The sequence below is a fragment of the Sturnira hondurensis genome, unplaced genomic scaffold (assembly GCF_014824575.4).
Source record: "Sturnira hondurensis isolate 20B ecotype Veracruz unplaced genomic scaffold, ASM1482457v3 Scaffold0021143, whole genome shotgun sequence".
NCBI classification, from domain to species: Eukaryota; Metazoa; Chordata; class Mammalia; order Chiroptera; family Phyllostomidae; genus Sturnira; species Sturnira hondurensis.
In genome coordinates, this window is record NW_028093774.1 from 527057 (window position 1) to 537554 (window position 10498).

A 10498-nucleotide genomic window follows, 5' to 3' on the forward strand; every position below is an offset into this window, starting at 1 on the left:
CAATGGATGTTTCCCTCTCACATCGATGTTTCTGGCCCTCTCTTTCTCCCTGCCTTCCCCTCTAGCTACAATCTAATATAAATGGGCATCATATGCACGCACACACCCTGGTGCACATACATACTAGGCGTGAGTCCTGTGAACACTCACAACGTTCCAAAGCACAAGTGTTCTACCAGACGCGTCAGCATGGCTGCTCCCTCTTTGTTTGGTTGCCACTCTGTCAGCCCTTCCCCGAAGTTCCCACTGAGAGCTAGAGCTGGACCAGGCCCTGGCTGGTGTGGCTCAGTGGGTTGGGCGCTGGCCTGTGAAATGAAAGGTTCGATTCCCGGTCAGGGCACATGCCTGGGTTGCGGGCCAGGTCCCCAGTTGGGGGCCTGTGAGAGGCAACAGGTTGATGTCTCTCTCGCACATCCATGTCTCCCTCCCTATGCTTCCTCCTCCCTTCCCTTCTCTCTGAGAATAAATAAAGTCTTCTAAACCTGGACCAGCCCTGCGGTCCAGCTCCTGCTCCTGCTCCTGCTCACCTTCCCCTCAGCCCAGACCCACGCAGGCAGGGCCCTGGCCTGCTGTGCTCTCTCCTGCATCTCCAGGACCCACCTGGACCTGGCGAGTGGTGAGCACTAGACCAATACAGATGGGCGCATGGGGACAGCCAAGTGTGGCATAGTGGCAGAAATGTGGACCAGCATAGCTGTGGCTAAAGCAAAGAATTTGATGGCAAAGCCTTAAAATTTCAACAATCCACTGAGTGCTGACAAGAGACATCATAGATCATACATTTGATTTCAAAACAGAAAATTAAAAACTCAGGTCAAGTTGTCTTTCTCATCTATTCTTATGTACAAAGTCCAGGCATTGTTAACATAATGAGAACGGTTTGCGTGACACTGACGTGACCTGGCAGCCAAGGAGAGTGCACTGGAGTGCACATGCGTGAACACTGACAGCCTCACTGCACTAGTCAGTGGGGGTGGTAAACACTGTTGAGTGGGCGTGTGCACTGTGTGGCCGCCCCACTCAAAATGACTGAGCAAACAGAGCAACGAATCTGCATCAAATTTCGCTTTAAGCTTGAACATTCCTCCGTGGAAACTATCCCAATGATTCAAAAGGCTACAGCTGTGGGCAACCGGTGATTGGCAGCTGGACAATCATCAGACAACACGCCCGCCCATGCACCAGGTCTCATGTACAGTTTTTTTGATGAAACATCAAATCACCCAGATGACTCAGCCCCCTTACATCTCAGCTTGGCACCCTGCGACCCCTGGCTTTTCCCAAAACTAAAATCACCTTTTAAAGGGAAGAGATTTCAGACCATCAATGAGATTCAGGAAAATACAACAGGGCAGCTGATGGTGACTGGGAGAACTCTGTGAGGTCCCAAGGTGCCTACTTTGGAGGGGACTAAGGCATCATTGTCTTGCTTACAGTGTTTCTTTTTTTGTTTAATATATTTTATTTATTTTTAGAGAGAGGGGAAGGGAAGGAGAAAGAGAGGGAAAGAAGCATCAACATGTGGTTGCCTCTCCTGTGTCCCCTACTGGGGACCCGGCCCAAGACCCAAGCATGTGCCCCAACTGGGAATCGAGCTGGCGACCCTTTGCTTCACAGGCCCGCGCTCAATCCACTGAGCTACACCAGCCAGGGCTGTACAGTGTTTCTTGTACCTTGTATTTTCTTCAATAAATTTCTCCATTTCTCGTATTACATGGCTGGATACCTTCTGGACAGAACTCATATGTCACAGCCATCTGTTCAACAAGCTTGTAACATTTTTGTGCTTATTATTAGCTTCTCACCACATTTCTTCGTGCTTTTGGCACCCACTAGGAAGAGCTCCCTGTGTCTCCATCTGCTCTCTCCTGCTAATTTGTACAGTAAAAGAAAGGGTTTCCAAAAGCATTATTCTTGAAAACACATGCCCCGGCTAGTATAGCTCAGTGGATTGAGTGTGGGCTGCAAACCAAAGGGTCACTGGTTCGATTCCCAGTCAGGGCACATGCCTGGGTTTCCGGCCAGGTCCCCAGCAGGAGGTGTGTGAGAAGCAACCACACCTTGCTGTTTCTCTCCCTCCCTTTTTCTCTCTCTCCCCTCTGACATAAATAAATAAAATCCTGGGGAAAAACAAACACATGCCAGGCTCTATTGATCACATATAAGGCCTGCTTTCTACCCGGATACACTTCCTGGAACAACCACCACCTAAAACCCCTAAGAGTCTAAACCTGAATGCGAAAGCGACTCAGTAGTGGGGTGAGCCCCAAGGGGCTCAGACGACTGCCCTACAGAGTCACAAGTCAGAAGAGCAGCCATCCTGGAGAGGAGCACGGACTGGGAGGAGGCACCAGGGAGTCTGCGAGCTGCTGGAACGTTCTGTACCTTGATCTGGATGATGTCACGGGTGTACACACATCCATCCATCGAGTTGTACACTTCGGATCAGCACACTTAATGTAAATTATACTTCGATTAAAAAGTGAAAGAACAGATGAGGCGACACACAAGCCTCTGGGAAGCCTGCTGTAATTTAAATTCATCAAGGTGCAGTTCGTGCCCCAGAATCTGGCCTTAGTGGGTGCCCCATGTCCACCTGCAAGGAGGAGTACTCAGCTGAGTACTGAGTACTGAGTACTCAGTACTCTGAGTACTGAGTACTCGGCGGAGCGTTCTGAACATGGCAAGTGGGTCGCGGTGGCCAACTGCGTTGCTCAGCTCTGGGTCCCTGTGGGTCTTCTCTCCACTACTTCCACTTCTGAGGCAGAGGTGCTGAGGTGTCCAGCTACAACCATGGGCTTCTGTGGTCCTTCCTTCAGTTCTGTCGGCTTTGCTCCATGTGCCACGAAGCTCTGGTGCTCAGGACACGAACACGTGTCACTCGGGACACGTGTGGGGCTGCCGTGTCTTCCTGGACAACTGCCCCTCTCACCACTATGCAGGCCTCTCTCACTCCCTGGTCACCTCTCTGCTGAGGCAGCTCCGACACTGACACAGCCGCTCCAGATCCCGTCTCACTGGTGGTTACACGGTGTGTCCTTTTCCATCCTCTTACTCTTTACCTTCTTATCCTGTTTATTTTAAACTGATTTTCTTATAGGAAACAGTTGTTTCGTGAGTTTTCTCATTTCCAAAATTTCTGTCTTTTAGCTGACACGTGAGAAAATCTCCATTAAATATAATTTTTGGTACATTTTGATTCCTTGTTCCCTGTTTTTCCTTCTTCTGCTTCTCCTCTCTTGCTTTCCTGTGAGTTGTGTGTACGTTTAAAAGTTCCTTTTTGATACACCTGGAGTCATTTTCCGGCACCCTGTTGGACAGGTCGTCTCGGTGGTGGCCCTAGGGATGACATCACTTTTTCGAGTAGCATGTAGAGAACTTACCGCCAGGTAGGGCCCTTACTCTCCTCTGCTATGCTGAAGTCTCTTGTACATTACTACATCTATACACACTAAAACCTTGACCAGACAATGTGTCTTTAAATTTTGACTGCCTGTCAAATACATACATTTTTTTAAAGATTTTATTTATTTTTAGAGAGAGAAGGGAAGGAGAAAGAGAGGGAGAGAAATATCAGTGTATGGTTGCCTCTCACATCCCCCGCTGGGAACTGGCCTGCAACCCAGGCATGTGCCCTGACTGGGAATCAAACCAGCGACACTTTGGTTCGCAGCCCGTGCTCAATCCACTGAGCTACACCAGCCAGGGCCTCACATAGTTTTTAACGAACCCTAGAGGAGAGAACCCGTCCCCGGTATCTACCCAGGCGCCCGTCTACCACCCCCCATCACTGAGGGGCCAGGGCTTTCCGAGCAGGCGTGCTGGCAGCGAAGCCCCCGGTCCCCTTCCACCCGGTGTGCGTGCGCGTGGCCTTCTTTCCTGACAGGGGTTTCCACTGGGCGAAGGGCTCCCCGCTGACAGCTCCCCTTCCGGACTCTGGGATGCTGGGCCTGTCCCCTGGCCCCGGGTTTCTGATGAGAGGTCCGCAGTCACTCCGACCGCCTGCCCTACAGGCACCGTGTCGTTCTCCTCTGGCTACTTTTACGACTTCCCATTGTCTCCACTCTTCAGCAGTTCCACTGTGGTGTGTGTGGGCACGGGTTTCTCTGGTTGGTCCTGTTAGGGGTTTGCCGTCAGGTCCGCCCGTCATTCTGGTTAAGTGTGGAAGTGTACGACAGATTTCAGATAAATTCGTTCACAACCACAGTTGTGAAGATGAACTATGTAATGGTCTTAAAGGTTTGGGAAATCTGATCAGTCAAATCCATAAGCTATTAATCAAAGAAAAGAAACAGTGTAGCTTTTTTATATAAAAAATATTAATATAAACTCGAGCCAACCTGCCTAGGTTCAGACAATGGTGCCATTATTCCCCGACTCCTGACCGTGAGCTCATCCCTTAACACTCTGTGCCTCAGCTGTCACTGGTGAAGTGGGCACAGGAACAACACGCGCCTCACAGAGCTTGTGCGGATGAAGCGGGCCCAACGTGCGCCGACAGCGACGCCACACCTGGCGGACGGTAAGCGCTACGGCATGCGGAGCATTTTGTCATTTTAAACTGAGTATAGAGGCTTAGGAGAAACTACCTTTTTAAACTAAGACTTCAAGAAGCTGAATACTGATAAAAACCAGGTATCTGGAAACATTTCTCTTAAACATGACAGCCTCGTCTCCGTCTGTGAAAGCCCACTGCACTCAGAGTGGTCTCACAAGGCCACGAGGTAAGAGCTGTGACTGGGTCACCTCTGAGTCTCTCTCACAAAACAGCCGGGACACCAGCGAAATGGGTGTATTCAGGGACGTCCATGACACTCGTGCGTCCAACCGACACAACACGGAGACCACCAGGGCAGCCAGCTGACACTGACCCGGGTCCTTGATCCGTGACAAGTTCACCAGAGCAATTATGGGTGTTCAAGGCCATCTGTCTAGGCGAGGTGAGAAACACACACTCAGAAAGAACTCCCAGACTGCCCTGCTGAGTGTGAAACGCGAGGTGCTCTCGCACCACACTGAAGGTGATGCTGGATTTCTGAAGACAGGAAAAGAAAGTTAAAAACACCAATGTTTTGAGCTATAGTCCACCTCGGTCAGAGACGGTTTTAAAGTACTGTGTGGGTGAGACTCTAAGGCCACATTCCAGCAAAGCGGCAGTAAACGGTCCCACGCTGGAACCCACGAGCACGGCGAGCGCCAGCCGGGGCTCCGGGGGCGGCGGGCTCACCTCGAAGCTGTGCCTCCTCATCCGGCCGAGGTGCCGGCAGTACAGGTAGAGCATGCCGGTGCTGCTGCCCACGGCGATGTAGTCCCCGCTGGCGTCCAGGGCCGTCAGGTGCACCGCCACGGAGCGGAAGCCCTTCTGGACCTTCGCGGGGATGGCGTTGAGGAGGTAGTACAAGGGGCAGAACTCCCTGAAGGTGACTGGCGCTGCCGCGGACGCCATGGCCAGGGCGCCCAGCGACGGTCTTCTGGCAGGACGCGGAGAGCTGACTCAGCATCTGGGGAGACCTGGGGGCCAGAGAACAAGGCTCGGTCATGCTTTCACCTTCCAGCCGTGCCAAAGAGAAGTCGTCTCCAACAGGGACAGGGAACTTTCAGGTGGGTAACAACTACAGCTGGACCTTAGTTAAACAGAGGCGATAAACCAGCTGTCATTGAGATCACCTTCTTTTTGAGCGTGTTAATTCAGAATGCACTTACCTATGTGCTGGTCCCTGCAATTTATATTGTGATAAATACTATGGAGGGGTGGGAAGAACAGTAAGAAATAGTTCTTATCCTCAAGAATCTCGTGAGCTAGCCAGGGAGGCAAAGACACTGAACATTTTCAACCTGCATGGGACGAGGTGTGACTCTGTGGGTCTCGATGAGGAGGGACAGCGGTGTGGATCCGAGGGTGGGGAAGGCTTCCCTGGAACAGCCCCAACCGTGACACCGCCAGGGAGGACACTCGGTCCTAAAAGAGCAGCAAACCGACCCGAAGGCACAAGCGCACTAGGCTGTGAGGGTTCCCAGCTGCAGCCACAGCCCCCCCCCACTCAGGGCCTCGCTGCACGTGCCTCTGCTCCGCTGCTCTGAGACCCGCACCTCTCGGCTGCTTGGGCTCAACGCTTCGCTCAGCACACACTGGATGCTCACACAGGAGGTCACAGCTTACAGTGCTCAGTCCCTCATTTAACCCTCACCCCCCGTACAGGATGGGGGGCATCGTCCCCCGCTGTTAGATGAAGGCACTGAAGGCTAGAGGCTCACGGACTTGCCCAAGACCACGAGGCTGACATGTGAGCTTAGGTCTGCCCCTCCAAGTCCTGGGCCCTTTCCACGGTCACGGTCACAGCTCTGACAGACAGGCAACAGCTGCAGGTGGACGCTCTGTACCTGCTTAGACCTGGGGGCACCTCAGCCCTTTAGGTTCACAGAGGTTTTCGAACTCCTCTAGTACAGCCTTCTTGGGATGCTGGGTTTACAGTCTGTTTGTGGGTGGTCTGTTTCTACAGACTGACTGACTTCCAAGCCCCCTCTTCAGAAACTTACCCAGAGACCCTCGTGTCGGCCACGCCCCCACCTGGAAGGTTCCTTCTCACTCCGCTTTTGCTTCTTGTCAGCATGAGGTCTCTGCTGGACCATCCCCTCCTCCATGAGGCCTACCTCACCACCCCCCAAAGTGGCTCCCTCCCCCGCTGGGCACCCCCCCACATACCCCCTTTCTCTGCCATTCTGCCTGCCCCCCACCTCACCCCTGGTCTGTAATGCCCACAGGAGCAGAGCCCGCCTTCCCCACCCGCACCTCCACCCCAGCACCTGCGAGAGGGCGGGGCGCATAGGAGGCACTCAGGAAGTGTGTACTGACCAAATGCACGTGCTATGGAAAAGGAAAACTTGCAAGGAAGGAACACGCGGCAAGAAGGGAAGCGCAACAAAGCAGCATCTTTTTTCTCGTTTGGCCCCAGTTCGGCCCCAGTTCGATGCTGAGACAGAGGCCCCGGATCTGCGGGCCCATCCAGGTTCTCATGCCTTTTCTGATTCCTCCATGGCCTGAGAGTCACAGCAGCCAGCCCAGGTGGGTGGGGGGCCAAGGGGCGGGACTCCCCCTGGATACACCTGACAAGCCCCACCCCCTGTGGCTCTTAGAGCACTGACCACCCTCTTTTAGCAGACGCTGAAAGCTGAAACTCCAGGAGTTTTTCCAAAATGTGCCCAAGGTCATACAGTTTTAGGCACCCAGTGTGACAGAAATTAGGATGGTGAATGCTGGCCCTGTCCACACAGCAGCACAGTGTAAGTTTGTAACTTTTTTAAAGCAAAAACAAGCCCCCTGGCTGGTGTGGCTCAGTGGGCTGAGTGCAGGCCTGAGAACCAAAGGGTCGCCAGTTTGATTCCCAGTCGCAGCACAATGTCTGGGCTGGGGACCAAGTCCCCAGTGGGGGTTGCACAATAGGAAACCACATGTGGATGTTTCTTTTGCTCTCTTTCTCCCCCTTTTCCCCCTCCTTATAAAAATAAAGAAATAGCCCTGGCTGGTGTAGCTCAGTGGATTGAGTGCAGGCCTGCGAACCAAAGGATGGCGGTTCAATTCCCAGTCACGGCACATGCCTGGGATGCAGGCCAGTTCCCAGCAGGGGACGCACGAGAGGCAACCATACACTGATATTTCTCTCCCTCTCTCCTTCCTCCTCTAAAGATAAATAAATAAGATCTTTTAAAAAATAAAGAAAGAAATAGAAACTTTTAAAAGTAAGATCAAGCCTTGCTTGGGCACCTACTCCAAGAAGTGGGTGAGACCCACATGACCCAGAAATCAAAAGGGGCCGACTCCAGTGAGAAGGGCCCTGGCAGGCACCTTGGGAGAGCATGCAGATCTCTTAAAGGCATGGGACACCAGGACAGAGGGAACAGCAATGACAGTGACAGCGGTGACAGCTCCCACCCTTCCTTAACAGCAGCTGTCCTTGGCGCACTGCCGCGAAACCCTCACAGAACACCCTGATGTAGGTGGCCTGCCTCCCCCTCCCGGACACGGAAACTCCTCGCCCCACTGCTGCACAGCGCCTCCTTCCTCACACTCAGAGTCCTGAGCACAGCCCTCCTCCTGGGTCGGGAGCCCCGGCCTCCCCCTGCCATCACTCCCACACACAGGCGATAGGGACGCCACCGCGCAGACTCCTGGAGCCCTGAGCCATCGAGGCAGGTGCTGTTTCGGAGGCGGAGCTAAGACTCCTAACCTCGAGTCTAAATTGTGCCCTTGGCTGAGGTGGTTCGAGGATTCCCTCCAAAACCTCCAGGAAGCGATGATTAGCACTCGGTGGTGGGGGTCTATTTTTGAAGTCTGGCCACAACACCTACAGTATTTTTAAGTGTGAAAACCTTATGGCTGAACCTAATGAGACTGAAGCAGTCATGTCTCTTCTAGGCGGGACTGGGTCACCTCCGGGTCGGTGCCAGCTGATGCTCCGCATCACGCTTCCTCCCAGGCCACCCCACCTCCGCACACCCCACTCTGCATCGTGGGGGCTTGCCAGCCTCTGAGCCCAGCCTGGAGCCCACCGGGCCTCCCCACCCTGCATACCCATGAGGACAAGCTCTCCACAGGAAGCCTGAGCAGATGCCCTCGGACAGACACACGCTGGCCTTTGTTCCACACGGCGCCGTTCCCGTCGGTGGATGCCCTTTGCCTTTGCCCACGCCCTCCTAGTCTGTACACTCCACGGGGCTCCAAAGACCAACAGACACTGCAGTGCAACCAACGCTCCATGCGTTTTTGTTTAATTATCTTCTCTCTCAAAACACTGCCAGGATTCCCCCCGCACGACATCCCAAGAGAGGAGACTGCCCTGTCACAGCCGCCGCCACCCTCGCGCAAACATTCACTGGTCTCCTGTCCAGGCCCAACTCGGCCGCCACTCACAGGGGGACCACATTCTGAATAGCAGCTCATGGCCCCCAGTGGCCAGTCCCCAGCCAGGTCGCGATGCAGCCCACAAACCCCCGCTGGACGGATGCCGGATCTGCTCCTCGCTCTCCCAGGTCACCCCGCTACCACCTGAGGTGCCGTCGCCTTCTTTCCCCCATGGAGCCCCAGCCGCCATTCTGTCCAGCTACACAGAGGCTTCCGTGAAGTGGCACCGAGCACAGCTTCTCTAAGAGAAGAGGGCAAACCCGGCCGGGCCAACTTTCTACCACGAGACAACATGGCTGCGGAACAGCTGAAACCTAACAGAGGCTACCTCCTAGTCGCTTCTCTGGTGGAGGACATCCTTAACCCGTCGGTCCCTCTCCAAGCCAGAGGACTCCCGCAGGCAGGGACTGGGTCTGTCCGGTCCACCCAGCACCCCAGAGCCTGGGTCGGTGGCTGGCATTCAGTGGACCCCAAGTAACTACCTGCTGAAGGAACGAACCCACGGGATGCAAGTCGGGTTGCAAAACCCAGCAAGGTCGGAGTTTTAATAAGGTGCGTGCTCACTGGGTGGGTGCAAGCAGAGAAGCCTTGCAGCTCAGAGAACCTGGTGCCCCTGGAGACCAGGGCCTGTGGTGGGGTCTGGGTCTGGGGATTTCCCAGGACTCCTTTCCTTAAAATTTTGTTTCCAGGACCTTGGCCAAGAAGTCCACCCCGGGGCAGCCGGTCACTCCAGCAGACAAGGCAAGTGTGCGCCCACACGCCGCCCACGGATGGAACAAAATAAACGGCGGCACCTCCGCGAGGAAAGTGAGGACGTGCAGAGCCGGGAAGAGCCACGGCAGGAGAGCTGTCCTTCGTGGGAAGGCAGCGCCTGCCGGCACGGGCTTGGTCCTCCACACGACCCCCTTAACCATTCCCGCTGGCAGAAACCAGCGTCACTTCCAGATCGCTGACTGTGGGACGGACTCTCAAAGCAGTGGCAGCGCTTGCCCGGAGCACAGACCTGAGCCCCGTTCTTTAGCCTGCACGACCGGGGCCTTGAAGCAGGACCCAGAGAACGAGCACTTCCTCAGCACCCTGGGTACGTGCCATGGCCCGGGGGCGCGCGCGAAGCCCGGGGGCTGGAAGAGCCGGGGACCGCAGGCAGGCTCAGTCCGGGAGACCCGGCGCTCGGAGGCCGAGCGGCGGGGGGCGCGGCGTGGGAGGAGCCGGGGAGCCAGGGAGCGGGGGCGCGCCGAGCGGGGGCCGAGGAGGGAGGGCGACAGCTGCAGCGCTCCGCGGGCCGCCGGCGTCTGCCAGGCGGGCGCTTCGTGGTCGGACATTCAGCATCGGCCACCCGCACGGGCTAGACGGGAGCAGGAAAGGGGGCGAGCCGGGCACGGCGACCCCGAGTCGCTGAGAGGAGGGGCGGCGGCGGGGAAGCGGACGCCAGCCGCGTCTCCGGACTCACCTCCCGCGACAGCCCCTCGGGACTCGTCGGGCCCGTCGGGCCGGAGGAGGAGAGATGGACTCCGGGCCGCGGGGCTGCCGGAAGCTCGTCCCCCGGGCCACCGGGCCCGCCCCGCCGAGCGACAGCCGGTTCCTCCGGGGGCTAGAGCG

General features: G+C 55.5%; 1 protein-coding gene across 3 annotated transcripts in view; it reads right to left on the minus strand.

Annotated features, from left to right (window-relative positions):
* Window positions 1–10437, minus strand: part of TECPR2 (tectonin beta-propeller repeat containing 2) — a 71076-nt gene extending 60639 nt beyond the window's left edge. For 2 of the 3 annotated variants that reach the window (XM_037031765.1, XM_037031763.1), the window contains exons 1-2: window positions 10350–10437; window positions 5228–5511 (exon numbers count right to left, since the gene is read on the minus strand). In XM_037031765.1, the coding sequence (XP_036887660.1) occupies window positions 5228–5446 (219 nt within the window). In that variant the 5' untranslated portion in view covers window positions 5447–5511; window positions 10350–10437. Of the gene's footprint in view, window positions 1–5227; window positions 5512–9838; window positions 9944–10349 lie in introns of those variants that run through there. The other variant, XM_037031764.1, reaches the window with a different exon arrangement.
* Window positions 10438–10498: the final 61 nt, after the last annotated feature.